At 41.0% G+C, this 18,631-nt stretch overlaps 1 protein-coding gene across 5 annotated transcripts in view; it reads right to left on the bottom strand.

The window, feature by feature from the left end:
- The window catches only part of LOC143025466 (uncharacterized), a 350,861-nt gene that overhangs the window by 167,576 nt on the left and 164,654 nt on the right, over positions 1 to 18,631 (bottom strand). For all 5 annotated transcript variants that reach the window (XR_012966392.1, XM_076185165.1, XM_076185162.1 and 2 more), the window contains exon 5: positions 18,348 to 18,515. Coding sequence is in view for 4 of the 5 variants with exons in the window: in XM_076185165.1 (XP_076041280.1) it covers positions 18,348 to 18,515 (168 nt within the window). In the remaining variant the exon portion in view is untranslated. The remainder of the gene's footprint in view (positions 1 to 18,347; positions 18,516 to 18,631) is intronic.

The following is an 18,631-nucleotide window of genomic DNA, read 5'->3' as shown; positions in this document are numbered from 1 at the left end:
TTTTTCACGATTTTCGCCGGACATTAAAATTGAAATGCCTGTATGCAAAAGTATAAAGGAAATTGTTCAATTACCCAATGACCGGCCCTAAGTGTGCCTACTGACTAATCATAGCCAAAATATAAAACAAATTGGTCCCCGTATTATGGTGCTGTGCACTTTTAAATGTCGCTACTGGTATACGTACATGTGTACATACATCATTCTGTTTCACCTAAAATGTAGGCAACATGGACACCTATTTACCTGAGAAATTTCAGTTCCTTAATCTAAATAGTTTAGAAAATTACCCCCAGGTGTAGCGTACCCCCTTTAATAATACTTAAAATTAACTTCTTTGTATGAATAGAAGCATGTTTCACCATTGCATAGGGAATCTCATCAGGGCCTGGAGTCTTATTATTACATGATGACAAGGCTGAATCAAATTCCTTTTTGCTAAATGGTTGGTTATAAGCCTCAGTTTTATTGGTAGAGAAATCTAGTCTTTTGCTCTTCTCTGAGTCGATACTGATATCTAGGCGAGACTTGTGATTTACTGGATATATTTGCAAAATGATTGGCTAAAGAATTACTCATGTCTACAGCACTGGTTAAAATTTGCACGTTTACGTTTAATACTGGGGGTGGATTTGAAGCTAACTTCCCTGTAATTTTCCTGAGTTTTTTCCATACAGATGAGGGTGGAGTTCTATCATTTATTGAGGATACATATGATGTCCATGAAGCACATTTGGCAGCCTTTACCGAGCGACGAAATAGTGCCCTACATTTCTTGTAAAAAATTAGATTTTCCTCTGTGTGATGTCTACGATTGATTGATTTATGGAATTTTTGGCTTGAAGGCCAAGCGCCGGAGCTGGTAAGCCATTCAGCACATATCTTATCATGTATGAATATATAAAATTTCAAGTAAAACAGTAAAGACAATAATCACTCGCAAAAACACATCAAAACAAGATACACTCACAAGCAATCATATACACAATTTTAAATTTCATAAAATGAATTGATGTCTTTTAAAAATTTTAAAACATTCTTCACATGGGCCTCCTCCCCTAAAAATTCTTTAAGAGATAAATTTGTTAAAAAGTTTGCCCTGCGCTTATTAGAGTATGCAGGGCACTGAATTAAAATGTGTTTCATTGTAAAAACAACTTGGCAAGTGGGGCATTGGGTTGGTTGGTTGGTTTATGAGGTTTAGGCTCAAAAGTCAAGCACTGGAGCATCAAGGGCTATTCAGCGCTATGAAAGCTAAAAGGTGGATGAAAGCTAAAAGTTCAGTGATTTCATTAAAAAGATAATAATAAAATTGAAAATTACAGTAAGTTATAATAGGTGATAAAATTTGATAAGCTTTAAAAATCTGACCACACGGGCTACTTCAAGATGAACCAGAAATTATGAAGGAAATTGAGGAAAAATTCAGGCTCAGAAAGTATAGTACAGATAAGACCAGACCAATTAAGATTAAATTCAGGTCACAAACAACGGCAGAGAATATCTTATCCAAAACAGGGAAACTAGCAACAAGTGAACAATATAAAAAGGTATGGATAAAAAGGAAAATGAATAAAGAGGAAAGAGAGGAAGAAAAGCAGAAAAGACTTGAAGCTAAGACAAAAAACGAGAACAGAACGGAGTCAGAGAAAGAGAGATTCTATTGGAGAGTAGTGAATATGAAACTAAGGCGGTTCGACATACATACATACATACATACATATACCAAGGCTTTTTCCCCCTTTCAAGGGAGGTAGCCAAAAAGGGAAAGGCATAAACACACTCCCACCCATTTCATCCCTAAATACACTCCACACCCCTCCCACCCTTCCTCTCATCTGAGCACCTCCTGGATGACGGGTCATCCCTGCACCCTGCCCACCGCCCTGGGTCAGAAGCAGTGTCGCAAGACACAGTACATCCACAGCAAGGCCGCTTCATTTAATCGGCGACCCCCCCTCTCCGTCCCCCTTTGCATATAAGGAGAGGACGGGGAGAAATCCCTTCGGGCTGCGTCAAAATTTACTCACACATACTACCCCCCCACCCCCCCGCCCATTCCTCCTCATGCAGTCACACATCATCCATATACAACCATTCTCCACTCACCTCTGTCTTCCGTCCTCTCCCTTCCTTCCTCAACAGACATTCCCCTCTTCCCCAAAGCCCCCTTCACCCCATCCATCCACCTCATCCTAGGACGTCCCCTCATGTTCACTCCCTCCACATCTGCCTTCCATACCTCTTTTACTAGTCTTTCTTCACTCATTCTTTCCATGTGTCCAAACCATCCTAATATTCTTTCATCAACCCTCTCTCCCAAATCCTTTTTCACCCCTGTTCTCCTCCTCACCTCCTCATTTCTCACTCTATCTAGCCTAGTAACCCCCACCATACTTCTCAGACACCTCATCTCAAACACATTCAAACTCCTTCTCTCTTCTTCTCTTATGTTCCACGTTTCTGCCCCATACAGTGCTGTTGGCACAATCACTCCTTCATACAGTCTCCTCTTCGCATCCATTCCCAAATGTCTATTTCTCATTACACTCTTTAAACCACCAAGGCATTTACTCGCTTCTCTCAATCTACATTCTACCTCCACCTTCACTCCTCCTTTTCCTGCTACACTTGCACCCAAGTATCTAAAACTATCCACTTCCTCCAGTCGCTCTCCCTTAATGTTCACTTCCAGTCTACTACCACTTTCACCCCTTGTACATCTCATCACCTTACTTTTACCCACATTTATCTTTAGCTTTCTTCTATCACATACTCTCCCAAACTCTGCCACCAGCTTCCTCAATCCCTCCTCTGACCCTGCCACAAGCGCAGTGTCGTCCGCAAACAACAGCTGGCTCACCTCCCACTTTTCTCCATTTTCTTTAACCATCTCCAATCCCTGACTCACTACCCTAGCATTCACCTCTCGCACCACCCCATCCATGTATAAGTTGAACAGCCAGGGCGACATAACGCATCCTTGACTAAGTCCCACCTTTACTTCAAACCACTCACTCTCTCCATTTCCAATCCTAACACATGCTCTACTACTCACATAAAAACTTTTGACAGCTCCCAGAAGCTTTCCTCCTATCCCATAAATCTGCAGTACCTCCCACAGTGCCTTTCTGTCTACCCTATCATAAGCCTTTTCCAGATCCATAAAAGCCCAAAAAACATCCTTCCCCTTTCCTATAGCTTTCTCACATATCTGTCTTACCACAAAGATCTGATCTACACAACCTCTACCCGTCCTAAATCCACACTGTTCCTCACCAATTACTCCTTCTGTTCCTCTCCTAATCCTCTCAATTAAGATTCTCCCATAAGCCTTCCCTACTACACTCAACAGGCTAATCCCTCTGAAATTACTACATTAACACTTGTCCCCTTTTCCCTTGTAAAGAGGAACTATACAGGCACTACTCCAGTCCTCCGGTACTCTACCCTCTCTCCAGCAAACATTAAATAATCTCACCAACCAGTCCACCATCACTGAACCTCCCTTTTTCAGACATTCTGCATGACATCCATCCAGACCAGGTGCCTTACCTGCTTTCATCATCTTTACAACTGCCTTCACCTCATCCTTCCTTATTTCTCCTCCATTCTCCTCACTCATCACTCTCATTTTCTTCGTATTTCCCACTGCAGCTATCTTTCCTTCCCTATCCTCCTTCACATTCAGCAACTCCCTAAAATATTCTGCCCATCTTCCCCTCACTGCCATCTCTTCCATTATCAACTCTCCATCTGTACCTTTTACCTTTTCTTCCCTACTTGATTCGCCTCCTCTTCCTCTCTTAATTTCTTTCCAAAACATCTTTTTATTACTTTCAAAATTTTCTGTCATACTCCTACCCCATTTCACATCTGCTCTCCTCTTTGCCTCCTTTACCTTTTGCTTTACTTCTCTTTTCTTTTCTTTGTACGTCTCATATGACTCCCCTGTCCTCTTTTGTAACCAATCTGTGAATGCTCGCTTCTTCTCTTCTACAACCTTCTTTGTTTCCTCATCCCACCATTCACTACCCTTTCTTCTATTTCCCCCTGTCCTTCTTGTTCCACACACCATCCTTGCACACTTTAAGACTCCCTCCTTGAAACATCCCCATTCCTCCTCCACACCCATCTCTGCTCTATCCTTTACTCCCTCCCACTCCTCCTTCAGCTTCTTTTCGTACTCCTTCTCCTTTTCCTTTTCATTCAAGGAGTTCACTCTAAGAACCTCCCTACCTTTTGTCCCTTTCCTCCTTCTCCATCTATCCTCCACTCTCAACTTACCTTCCACCAAAAAATGATCTGATATTCCCCCACCCTCTCCCCTTAGCACATGTACATCCTTAACTCTTCCTATCATAATCCTATTTACCACTACATAATCCATTAGCGCTCTATCTACCACCCTTCCCTCCACCACCCTCTCCCATGTGTACTTATGCTTGACTTTCTTCCGAAACACTGTATTTGCTATCATCAACTCTCTTTCTAGACACATTTCCACCATCAACTCTCCACTACGATTCTTTCCTGGAACTCCACACTTCCCAACCACTCCATCGATTGGACCATTTCCCACTCTAGCATTAAGGTCTCCCAGTACTATTACATTGACATTTCTTCCTAAACCCTCTATGCACTCATTTAAATCTATCCAAAAGGCCTCCCTTTCTTCCATGCTCTTCTCACTGCCCGGCCCATATGCACTTACAAAGACCCACATCTCCTTTCCCAGTTTCACCTTCATCCACATTATCCTTGAGGAAACCTCCTTCCACTCCACTACCCCTTTACCTATCTCCTCACTTACTAGAATAGCCACCCCTTCCCTCCCTCGCCCTCTCTTCACTCCTGATAACCTCCCACTTACACTCCCAAACATACACTCACCCTTCCCTTTCAACTTAGTTTCACTCAAAGCCAACACATCCAACTTTCTTCTCACAAACATACTACCTATCTCTTCCCTTTTACTCTCATCTGTACCACATCCACGCACATTAAAAGACCCAAACCTTAGGGTGCTGGCCCGAGGCCCGCCAGCACCCCTTATGCCTTTTCTTTTTGTTTTAGGAAATTGCCCCTTGGGGCTACAGGGAGATGGATGCCTAGTCCCTCTCCCCGTCCCTTTCTTCTCCCTTTCTTCTCGCCTCTTACGATCCAAGTGGGAAAACTTGGTGGCAGTATTCTTTTCCCCCACCACAGGGAATTCCCCCAATCAGAAAGAGAATACTCAGAGAAATGGTACAGGACAGCAACAAGGGGTTGGGGGACAGCATAACGGAGGGACAGTCGTAGTATAAAAGTGTCATCATTTCTCTATGAACAGAATTTCTTCTATCATAGACAAAATGATGTGTGGCTCTGGTCCGTAGGGGCGCCCCATATAGACCCTAAAGTATTGACTGCATGCTACTTTGCCACAATAACAAGCAGCCAATACCCCAGACATACAAGAGAAAAACAAAAGGGAAACAGAGAACACAATGGAAGTGACAGAAAACTAAGAGTGTCTTACACAAATATAGATGGATTAATAACAGGATTGAATGAGCTGAATTATTATTTGAAAGAAAAAGAACCGGACATAATGGGAATTGTAGAAACAAAATTAAAAGGCCCACTACCACCCAACAGTGTAGGACATGATGCATATAATTATTGGATTAAAAACAGAGAAAAAAAGCAAGGGGGTGGAGTTATGTTCCTGACTAAGAAGGATATAAACGTGAAGGGTGTCATATATGGAAAGAATACAGTAGAGATGATTATGATAGAAGTGGAAGACAGAGATAAGAAGAGCAGAAAGTTTGTGATAAATTATGTGCCTCCGAAAACAGCCTCATGGGAGGAGAGTGAACATAAAAATATGTTAGAGGCACAAAGATAACATTAAATAAAATAATGGAAGATGGAGGAAGAATAGTTATAATGGGCGACTTTAATTGCAAAGAAATCTGCTGGGAAGAAATGACAGTAAAGGGTGGAGACGGCTCATGGGGAAACGCTCTACTTGAGATGATTACTGACCATACAATGACACAATGGATACAGGAGAACACCAGGTATAGAAATGAAGAAGAACCATCGAGACTAGACTTAATAATTACATCTGAACCTAGAATAGTGGACAAGATTGAATATAAAACACCAATAAGTAAAAGTGACCACATATTGATTGAACTGGAACTTAATGAAGAAAAATATAGGAAAAGAAATGAGCAATATAGAAAAGGAAGAATGATGTATGAAAAAACAAACTTTGATAAAATAAGAGAATTCTTTCAACAAGAAAACTGGGAAGAAATATACAAAGAAGAAACAACAGTGGAAGAGAAATGGAATATTTTGACAAAAATTTACAAAAAAGGAGTGGAAAAGTATGTCCCAAGACAAAAACAAGAAAAAGAATATGTAAAATGCTGGTACAACAAAAGTTGTAGGGAGCTAAAAGACAAAAGAGACAAAGCCTGGACCAGATGGAAAAAAGACAGAAGACCTGAAAAATGGAAAATATATACCGGTTATAGAAATGAATATGTACAAACGTGCAGAGAGGAAAAGAGAAAATATGAAAAAGATGTCATAGAAAAGTGTAAAGATCAACCAAAACTATTCTATAGATTTGTAAACAATAAACTGAAAAACAAACAAGACTTGGAGAAATTAAGACAAGAGGGAGTTGAATACACTGAGGAAATGGAAATGGCGGAAATTATGAACAAACATTTTAAATCAGTGTTTACAAGGGAGAACATACAAACTGAAGAGATTGAATGGAAAGAGAAAGTCCCCCCTATGGAAGAAATAGAAGTAACAAAGAATGAAATATTGACACACTTGAGTAATCTTGATGTCAGAAAATCGCATGGACCAGATGATATAGCAAACTGGATTCTGAAAGAATGCAGGAATGAACTGGCAGACAAAATACATAGCATACTAAATAGTTCCTTGAAAGAAGGAAAAGTTCCAGAAGATTGGAAAAAAGCAAATATAGTACCTATATATAAAGGAGGAAATAAAGAAGAACCTACAAACTATAGACCAGTCTCTCTAACAAGTACAATAGCAAAAATTTGTGAAAGAATTATCAAAAGTAGATGGGTAAAATATTTAGAAAAAAACAGTGTTAAATCCAAGGCAATTTGGATTCAGACAAGGACGATCATGCGTCACCAATTTAATATGTTTCTATTCAAGGCTAATAGATATAATACAAGAAAGAGATGGATGGGCGGACTGTGCATTTCTAGACCTAAAGAAAGCTTTTGACAAAGTACCACATAAGAAGTTGCTTAAGAAATTAGAAACTGAAGGAGGAATACAGGGAAAACTACTAAATTGGATGGAAGACTTTTTGCAAGAAAGAAAAATGAGAGTAGTGATAAGAAACCAGCACTCAAAATGGGATGAAGTAATAAGCGGTGTTCCGCAGGGAACAGTACTGGCCCCAATAATGTTTGCTATATATATTAATGATATGGATGAAGGAATAGAAAGCTATATGAGCTTCTTTGCAGATGATGCAAAACTACTGAAAAGAGTGGAAACTGAAGAAGATTGTGAATCACTACAGAGAGATCTAAATATAGTACAGGAATGGAGTAGGAAGTGGGAGATGGAGTTCAATACAAAAAAGTGTAGTATAATGGAATTTGGAAAAAGCAAAAACAGAATAACAGGAGCATATAAATTGGGAGAAGAAGGAATTAAAAAAGTAGAAAATGAGAAGGACCTGGGAGTCATTGTTATGAATAATATGTCACCGGAGAAACATATAAATAAGATTTTTGGAGAAACTTATAATTTAATAAGAACAATCAAAGTTGCATTTACATACCTGGATGAAGAAATGGTGAAGAAAATCCTAATCACCCTGATAAGACCAAGATTGGAATATGCAGCAACGATATGGTCACCAAGTACAAAAAAATGTATAAAAAAACTTGAAAGAATACAAAGAGCAATTACAAAACTGGCACCAACGCTCTCAAAACTATAATATGAAGAGAGACTAGAAAAACTTGAACTACAGACACTAGAGCAAAGAAGAGAGAGAGGAGATTTGATAGCTATTTACAGAATCATGAAAGGCATAGAAATTACTGATAGAGAGAATCTGATAAAATGGGATAACAGAAATACAAGAGGACACGGAAAGAAAATAAAAAAAAGACAGCTATAGAAGAGACTTGAAAAAGAACAGCTTTCCTCACAGAGTAATAAACAGTTGGAACAAATTAGATGAGAAAGTGGTGTGTGCAAAAACAATACATGAATTTAAAAATAGTTTAGATAAAATGAGATATGAAGACGGGACCCCACGAGCATAGCTCCCCTTCCTGTAAAATACAACTAGGTAAATACAGTTATCATCAAGCAAGTCCGTCATGGACTTGCCTGTGATTGAACATGCTCGTCATTCACGTTGAAAACATATGCACTCCGTTAAAAAGTGCTGTACAGTAATGTGAGCCTGACATGTACGGCAGAATGGTACCTGCCGCTCGTCACCACCTGTCATTAAAAAACTGTGTGTCAGATGTGTATGTCCGATTCACAATCTGGTCAAGATGATGCTGTTCCTTCTATATGGGCAATTGGATGACTCCCACTTCTTTATGGAGGGACGGATATTTTTTAGCTTCAAGTTGTCAGTTAAGGTGCTCCATCTATGCTGCCACTTATTTTGTATATGAGTGTGTATAATCTCCTTAAGGTCGCCATGGGGTATATGGATGGCAGTAGTCAGCTGTAGATCAGCTACTGCCGACTTTGAAGCTTTATCTGCCGTTTCATTCCCCATGATGCCAGTGTGACCAGGTACCTAACAAAAGTTCACCTTGGTACATTTTCGTGAGTGCAGGAGGACCAGCCAATCTTGCACTTCTTGCACCAGTGGGTGAGTGGGCAAAAGTTGCCGAATAGAAGCTAAAACAATGTTGGAGTCTGTATAAATAATAAAACTTTGCTCGTTTGAGCAACTGTAGTAGATCTCTTTCATTGCCAGGAGTATTGCATAATCTGCTGCAGTGAAATTTGAGCAGAGGGTAATTTACGTTTAATCACTTTTCCGTTAAAAACTGCAGCAGAGCCTACACCTTGCTTAGACTTGGAGCCATCGGTATAGACAGAGATAGAGGTGTTGTGTTTAGAGGAGTGTTCTAAGAATTGCGCCTTGACAGCCTGAGGGTCGTGGTGTTGTTTACCACCGGTACAAATGCAAATCTCCACAGGGGGTTTACACCAAGGAGGATACTTTGTTGGGCCTAATTTGGCTATAGTAGAGTCATAGAGACTGATCTCTCTAGATTCCTTCTCCAATCAAACCTCCAGTGGCTTAGGGATACGGGGCCTATTTGGAGAGACATCGTAAGGGTTCATAACAAATTTAAAGTTGGAGTTATCCTTTGATGTCAAACATTTCACCAAATATCGTAGTCCCAGCTCCTCTCTGCGTAAGGAAAGAGGTGGTACACCTGAGTCCACGTATAGGCTGTCCACAGGGGAGGTACGATAGGCACCCGTACAGATTCTCAAACCCAGATTGTGCATAACATCTAATTTTTCAAAGGTGGTTTTAGCAGCAGAGCCATATATTTGGCAAGCATAATCAATTTTGGTGAGGCAGAGAGTTTTATAGAGCCTTAATAAAATAGTACGATCAGCTCCCCAATCATAATGTGAGACAACTTTCAGAATGTTGGTGGACTGTCGTACTCCAACACATAAGTCGTTAACATGGGAAACGAATGTGAGGCCCTTGTCAAAAATTACACCAAGGAACTTCACCTCACTCTCATACGATAGGATAACTCCCTTCAAAAACAGTTGGTATCTCTTCTCGTTTCCTACACCTTGTAAATCTGATGGCCTTAGTTTTTTGAGGTGAGAACTTGAAACCTCTCCTGTCAGCCCATTTAGTGATTGCATTTATCGTAGCTTGTATTTTTCTACCAGCTTCAAGGGCTGTTGGGGCACTACAGTAAATAGCATGGTCATCAACAAATAGGGTACCCTGAACTGTCGGTGGTATTTGATCCATGAGGCTATTAATGGCCACTGCAAATAGTGTAACACTTAACATGCTACCCTGGGGGACCCCCTCTTCCTGCAGATAAGATGATGAAAATACAGATCCAACTCGGACTTTTAGTCGTCAGTTTGATAAGAAGTTCTGTACAAATGCAAACATGTGGCCTCCAATGCCCCATGATGCTAGCTGTTTCAAGATGCCACCCCACCAGGTTGTGTCATAGGCCTTCTCTAAATCAAAGAACACACCAATGGTTTGATGTCTTCTAGCTAAGGCATTTTGGATTTCTCTTGAGAGTATTAGCAAAGGGTCAAGCGTGCTGCGATTCTTCCGGAATCCAAACTGCCTGTTTGACAGTAACTCTCTGGATTCTAGATACCAGATAAGTCTGTTATTAACCATTCTCTCAAAGAGTTTACAAAGACAGCTAGTGAGGGCAATAGGTCTATAGCTTCCTGGAAGTTCTGGGTTTTTCCCTGGCTTATGACGGGATTAGTATCGACAGATCCCAGGTATCAGGTGAAGAGTGTGTGGTCCATAGACCGTTATATACTGTAAGTAGGAACAGCTGTGAACACTGGGGAAGGTTGGCAATCATCTCATATCTAATGTCATCATCGCCAGGGGAAGTGAGGGCTGAGCTCGATAAAGCATGTTTCATTTCATCGAAGGTGAAAGGTAGATTAAAGGACACTGCATTGTTTGAAGGCGGAGGGAGAACTGTTGCCGAGTCACGGTGTATTTGAAATTCAGGAGCATAATTAGCTGCACTTGAAACACTAGTGAAGTGGGCACCCAAGATGTCAGCAACCCTCTTCGGGTCACAAACTTGAGTACCGTTAGATTCTAAAACGGGCAAGGCAGTCGGTACAAATTTACCTTGTAATTTACGGATTTTATTCCAAATCTGACTCGTAGGGATAGCGATGGTTAATTCTGAAACATATTTCTTCCAGGATTCACGCTTGACTTCTTTAAATATTTTCTTCTGTCTCGCACGGGCTCTAGAATAAGCAAGTCGGTTTGCCTCACACGGTGACCTGAGCAATCTACGAAGGCATGTCCTGGTTATTTTCCTAGCAACCTCACACTGTTTATTCCACCAAGGGACTACAGGGCGCCTGGGTAGGCCAGCAGTTTTGGGGATGGTTTGTTGCGCAGAATCTATGATGGTCTGTGAAAGGTGGGCATAAGCAGCAACAGGGGATAAAAAATTGGTGTGCGATTCATTGATAGCTGATGATTTAGTGAACTCTTTCCAATCAGCCTCCTTGATCTTCCATTTTGGCAGGCAGGGTGATGGGATACTTTTAACATATTGAAGTAGTATTGGCCAGTGGTCACTGCCATGCAGATCTCTATCAACAGCCCAATTGTACTCCAACTGGAGGGATGCTGTGCTTATAGTTAAGTCGATGGCTGAGGTGGTGTTATGAAAAATATCATATCGAGTGGGAGAGCCATCGTTCAGCAGCACTAAATCATTATTGGCATCAAGTAGCTGCTCAATGATGTAACCCCATCTATCACAGTGTACGTCACCCCATAAGGTGTGTTTGGCATTGAAGTCACCCATTAAAATAAATGGTGGAGGGAGCTGGTTCACTAAGTCTTGGATATCTGAGACATCCAGCTGTCTATTTCGCCTAAGGCCGTCGAAAAGGTGGTCTTCAAGTTTAGGGTCTAAATAAAGGGAGCACAAAGTGATCTTTCTCTCAAGCTGAACCTGTACAGCACAGGCTTGAAGGTCTGTATTGAGCTGGATTGTAGAAAATCTAATAGACTTGTGAATTATGAAAGCAGTGCCACCCTGTGCCCTCTCCTCCATAATAGGGGGTGACCTATGAAAGTTATAATTGAGTCCAGGATTATAACTTGTATCTCCTAGTTTTGTTTCTTGAAGGCACAAAATCATGGTGTTGTAGTCTCTAAACAGTGTTCAGATGTGTTCAGAGCTACTGTTGAGACCTCGGCAGTTCCATTGTATGATGAACATTTTTATTTAGGGAGCTTTCCACTTCCGACTTTATGAGACTTTTTCTTTTCTGCCTGATCAGTGTTTTGTCTAGAGATAGTAGGCCTGCCAGCAATTCCGGCTGGAGGCTTTCCACCTCTAGATCTCTCATCCTTTGAATTGCCCTGAGAGGAGTTAATACGGCCAGGATTGTGGCTCTCAATCTTGATCTTCTTTGATGTGTTTGGTGTCGATGTATTAGCTTTTGGAAGGCCAGTAGCATCCGATGAAAGCACCTTATATTTGTTTGAGGTAGGGATACTCAGGGTAGGAGAGGGAGGGGTAGGGGATGTTCCTCCCCTTTTCTTACCACGTGTTGGGGATCTCTCCGCTGTAACACCCTTTGCTGGCCGCGCATCATCTTGTGAATGTACATTCACTAGTGAGGGAGTGTCCTCTGAGCCCTCAATAATGGGCACAGATGATGCCTGAGTTAACTCCTGAGAAGGAGGGGTGGGGGAGCTGGGAGGTGCTACCTCAGCAACGGTCGAAGCCTGTTTCAGGCGGGTATCTGTTACCTCAGGGGTTCTATCGTGTGAAGCGGTAGGCTGAGGCGCCTTAGAGACAGTAGCTTGTTTCTTTGCAACCTGGGCATATGTTCTAGTTTGGCCTAGAAGCTTCTTTGCGTATCGGATACTGATATGCTCTGCTTTGGATTTTTGAAGTGCTGCTTCTTCATCCTTATAGGACTGACAAGTCCTGTCACGGGCCTGGTGATCCTGGCCGCAATTCACACACTTGGGTGGTGTTGTGCATTCACCATGAATGGGGTAGGAGCATATAGCACACAGTTGCTCTCCACTGCAAGCAGTCGACGTATGGCCAAATTTAAAACATTTGAAACATTGTAATGGCTTTCGCTTAAAAGGGCGCACAGCAATCCTTTCATTTTCAATTATGATATGCGTAGGCAGGTCAGGGCTAGTAAAGGTTAGTACAATCATTTTGGTGCCCCGTAGTTTCCGGATATGGAAGATGTCATCAGGGCACATGTCCAGAATCTCTTCCTCTTCAAAATCATATAGGTCTTTGTCATATATGACACCTCTACCGTAGCTGAAGTCTATGTGTGGCTTAATTTCCTTCAGCATCTCACCACTTTCAGCTTTTAAGTGACTCAGCATATAAGACTGAGTTTTGGACTTTGCATGTATTAGAACTTTGTTCTTGCCAAATCTGGTGATATCACCACTACAAATTCCACCAACTTTCCTCTGCAGATATTTACAGAACTTATAGTAATTATAGTTTTCTTCCCGGGCAGTGGCCACCAACCACATTGGAGGACTTGGTAGTCTCTCCTTGTGGGAAGTGTTTAAGCCATTTTCCTTCTCAGAAGGAGCATACAAAGAAGGTACATAAACATCTAGGGCATTAGGGGCACTGGCACATAAAGCCCCAGTGACGCCTGCTCCACAAACCTTCAAATTTGAAATATCGCTACTAGCTTTCAGAGCAGCATTGTGGCTAGTATATGACAGCCAGGCTTCCCAAGAATTTCCAGGTTCAGCATAACACATACGGATTTCTGTAATTTACCATAGCAACCAAAGTACTTCATAAGAGTCTCATAGTTACAGGCCTTAGGAAGCTGGAGGATATGGACCACAGACAAGTTTTTCACATTCTTGATTTCCAAGGCTCTGGAGGAGGGAGAACCCAACTCAGTAGTAACTTTTACCACATTATTTTTACTAGTGGAATCATAATGCTGTCCTTCATTAGGAGTTATAGTCTCCTTTGAAGGACACAAAGAGTGAGAATTATCCAAATCGGGATTTGAAATGACGGAAGGGTCAGCATCGGTTCCCTCCTGGTCAATGGGTTTTGGAGGAGGAGGGGGCCTCCAAAACCTGGGAGGATGATTCAACCATAATTGGATGGAATCAAAGTTTTATGGTATAGCCTACTAGAGTGCTTTCGGTAAGTTGTAGGGCCACACCATAAGCAACATGAGGTTTGAAGTGCGTGGAAAGAGATACTGCAGGTGCCTGGCGCCCCAGTCACTTAAGGAAAGTCCCTGCAGAGCCAGAAAAGGGTCCAGAAATGGCTATTTACGGGTAAAGGGCCTCGGCATCAAATTTTTTGGCTTTGACAACCCGTTTGTCCTCTGTAGTTTTGTCTCATATAGTATGAGGCCGGCGTAGCCACCCTTTTACCTGTACTGAAAGGGAGAATGGTATCAAGCTCAGGAGTCCTCCTTCCCATGCACATCCACTGACCACCGAACCTTGCGAGCCCTCACCGGTGGCACCTGTCGCCAGGTGAGCCCCCAACAACTCGGTCAGCTACCAACACACAGGTCAGAGAGAAACCGAGAACTTAGAACTACCTTAAGTAGATGCAAGAGAAAGTCGAGGGTGCTTCTCAGGGAAGGCAATCTGGAGTTTTTCAGACAACCTACCCCGAGATAATAGCCTGTTCAGAAAGAGAAGAAAGAGTGCAACAACTAAGAAGGGTAGGGATAAACGAGCCATCAAATGAAAGAGGGGTGGGGGTCGTTTACCAGTTACTTACACTCCAGTCTGTGAGTCTTGGTCTGACAGTTCCAGTATGGTCTGTGCAGCTTGATTGAATCTGCCAGGGAGGAAATCTCTCCCTGCTGCCATAGCCCATACCTTCATCACTATGCACAAGCCCCTCCAGGACAGCAACCTGCTCACAGGGCGGAGGGGGTGGGGCATTGGGGGGGCCAGCCTTTCTGCTCCACTTGCCATCAAAAATTTATGGGTAGTATAGGAATGGCCAATTCTTAATCTTGTTAAAACAATACTTGATCTTCTGTCCAGAGAATGAGGCTTCCAAGGGCTCACCAAGGGGTGAATCTCTTTTAACTTGTAACTACCGTTCAGCCTTGTCCATTGTTCTTGCCACTTCTCCATAGCATAACTATGAATTACTTGTTTGAAGTCTGTATGTGGGATTTTTGTGTCTGTTATATGGCTGAGCCTAGTAGCGGCTTTGGTTGCAACATCAGCCTGTTCATTTCCAGTGATACCCACATGGGACAGCACCCAGCAAAAGTTTACTTTTATTTTCTTCCGGTTGTTAATAAGTATCAACCAGTCCTGTATTTTTTGGACTAAATAGTGAAGAGGCAATAACTTACTTAGAGAGGACAGAATGCTCATAGAGTCTAAAAATAACAACGTTTTTATTAGCTGGAACGGAATAGAATTAAAAACAAATTTCAGGGCGTTGTTGACTGCCAGCAGTTCAGCAGTAAAAATAGAGCTAAAATAAAGCAACTTCCTCTTTAAAACTGTTCTGTCAGATACAACAGCACAACCAACACCATCTTGGGATTTTGATCCATCTGTATAAATAAAAACTGAATCAGCATGTACTGATAAGTGTTCTAAAAATTCACTCCTTAGCTCTACAGCAGTTCTATTTTTCTTGTTTTTAATAGGACAAATTACAGTGGGACATCAGTTCCAAGGAGGGAATTTGGGAGGTGTGATCTCAGCAATTGTAACAGGAACAAGTCCTACTTCCTTTGTTTCAACTTCACATCTCACTTCTAGAGGTTTTGGCAGAGTACTTTTTCTTGGAGCTCTGTCTACCGGCTGCTTTACATATTTGAAGTTTGGATTTTGTTTTGATGTTAAGCCACGAGACATACAGGTACTCCTTCTTTAACGACGACAATTGGAACAAGCGCGCCGTCGTTAACCGAATTGGTCGTTAAGCGAAAGTGTATACATATACGTACATGTACTGTATGTACAATGTCCAGCAATACATGTATCTTTATTTTCGTGTATTTTCCCTCTTTTATACAGTACATTAAAGCTTTATTTACTGTTTATTTACGGTGGTTAGGTTCCTAAAATTACAGTATATGACCAAATCCGCGTATGCTGACATTCCATATTGAATACCGGGGTATTTTTTTAGTTTCGACCATGGGCGCAATATAGCAATAGAAAATTAATTATTAATTTTGTAAATTAAAATGTATCAACGTAATATGCAATTTTGTGGGCGGAAATGAAAGTAAAAAATACCTTGCTAAAAGAAAATATGCTAATGAACGAAGTCAGTAGCATAGGCTTGGGACGCCATCTTGTCGTCTGCCAACGTCTCTCACGACGACGACAAGCTGGATGACATTTAATTTGCAGGTAATGATTTAGTAAACACAGGTTAGGTTAGTTTAGTTTAGGTTAGACGAATTAATTTATCATCCTTTCATTTCTTCGACATCGGCATCTATCATAACAAACATGGTGTACCATTCGTCCGACATGACTTCGTTACTTACGAAATCTGTTTTAGCATTTTTTTTCATTTCCGCTCACAAAATTGCATATTACGTTGATACATTATAATTTACAAAATTAATAATTAATTTTCTATTGTTATATTGCGCCCATGGTCAAAACTAAAAATTTACCACTACCGGTATATTCTGTACCCCAGGTAGTTTTTGCAGCTTGCAGGATGGTAATGTAGACCTAAGCTTCAGAACACTTTACCTCACAGCTAATATCCACCGTACAAGTTCATTTATAACATCATACAAATTTGCCTCAGCCAACTTAATTATCGCACACGACGTCGTAACTTCGGGAGATTTACGTTAAACGACGTCATAAAGCCCGTTGTTACTCCAAGTTGTCGTTAACCGAGTAGGTAGTTAAACGAGGAGTACCTGTATATCTAAGGCTTAATTCCTCTCTGCGAATATAAAGGGGAGGAATTCCTGTGTCCACATACAAGCTATCCACTGGAGATGTTCTATAAGCTCCCGAACAAATCCGCAAAGCCATATTGCGGACTATATCAAGCTTCTTTAATAAAGTTTTACATGCCAATCCATAAATTTGGCATCCATAATCGATTTTGCTAAGGCACAATGCTTGGTAAAATCTTAATAGAGTTATACAATCTGCTCCCTAGTTGAAGCGAGACACTACCTTTAGTATATTAAGTCGCTGTTTAACAGTGCATATAACCTCGTTTATGTGATGAGTGAATGTCAACCTTTTGTCCAAAAACAGACCCAAGTATTTCACTTGATCTTCATATGGTAATATGACACCCTCTAAGAATAATGTTGGTATTTCTTCCTTGCGTCTTAGTCTAGAGAACCTAATGGCTTTTGTTTTTTCAGCAGAGAATCTGAAGCCCCTACAATTAGCCCATGCTGTTGCTAAGTTAATAACTTCTTGAATCTTTTGGTCTGTTTCTAATGTTGTCGATCTGCTGCACACAATAGCAAAGTCGTCAGCAAAAGCCAATCCATGAATTCTAGTTGGAACTTGTTCTAACAAACTATTAATGGCTATGCTGAAGAGTGTAGGACTCAGAACGCTTCCTTGTAGAATCCCTTCCTCTTGAAGATATGCAGAAGAGAAAGAAGAGCCCACTCTGACTTTTAGATAACGGTCAGACAAGAAATCCTTTAAACAATTGAACATATTACCCCTGATACCCCACTCTGCAACTTGCTTCAGAATGCCTCCCCACCAGGTAGTATCATAGGCATTTTTTAAGTAAAAAAACACAGCAATGCTTGGATTCTGTATTGCAAAGGCATTCTGAATCTCATGAGTGATAAAAAGTAAGGGATCCAGGGTGCACGTAATTCTTCTAAATCCAAATTGTCAGTTATATAGGAGATTCTTAGATTCTAAAAACCAAACTAAACGCATATTAACCATTCTTTCATAGATCTTACAAATGCAGCTAGTGAGAGCAATAGGTCTGTAACTTTGTGGGAGATTGGAGTATTTTCCTGCCTTTAAAATTGCTATGATAACTGAAGTCTTCCAAGATTTAGAAGACCCAGAGGACCAAAATTTGTTCAGCACATTTAAAAGGAATTTCTTCGAGGATATGGATAAATGAGCAATCATGGAATAGAGAATGTCATCCTCTCCAGGAGAGGTTGGGGAGGATAAAGATAAAGCATGATCCATTTCATTCAAGGTGAAAAGAAGATTATATGCCTCCGAGTTTGTATTGGTAGGAGGATTAATCGTGGTCTTGTTTCTAATTCTTCTGAAGTCATGTGAATAGTGGAGTGGACTTGAAATATCAGCATAGTGTCTTACAAAAGCTTCTGCTACTTCTCTGTATTCTTTTTCTAGGTTTGCTAGATAATTGTTACTTTTAATTCTCTTTTGTCTATGGAATACTATCTAGTAAGTGTAAATGATTTATCTGGAACCTCTCCATTATTCAAATGGAAACAATGACAGTGTACCATTGACAGAATAGAAAATACTGTAATAAAAAATAATTTACTTACACTTAGCCAATAAAACTTCAATACATACAAACCTAAAGATGCAGCATGCAGGAGGCAGTTGCCATCTCCTGTTGTTGCTAGAGGCCAGAGACGTTGTGAAGCTCCTGTCAAGGCCCACCAATTTAACTTCCCTGCACCTTCAAGGGACACCAGTGTTGATGTTTCTACTAAATCTCTCTCAAGAAAAGCTCGAAACTCATCTGCAAAAATTAATAAATGAATAAATAAATAAAGAAGACATAATTCGCAGATGATGCAAAAATACTAAAGAAAGTAGCTACAGAGGAAGATTGTGAATTACTACAGATAGACCTAG

The sequence above is a fragment of the Oratosquilla oratoria genome, chromosome 5, assembly GCF_046742065.1.
Source record: "Oratosquilla oratoria isolate Oo_2021 chromosome 5, ASM4674206v1, whole genome shotgun sequence".
Taxonomy (NCBI): domain Eukaryota; kingdom Metazoa; phylum Arthropoda; class Malacostraca; order Stomatopoda; family Squillidae; genus Oratosquilla; species Oratosquilla oratoria.
The sequence above is the reverse complement of the archived record's forward strand: the minus strand, read 5'-3'. Positions and strand labels throughout refer to the sequence as shown.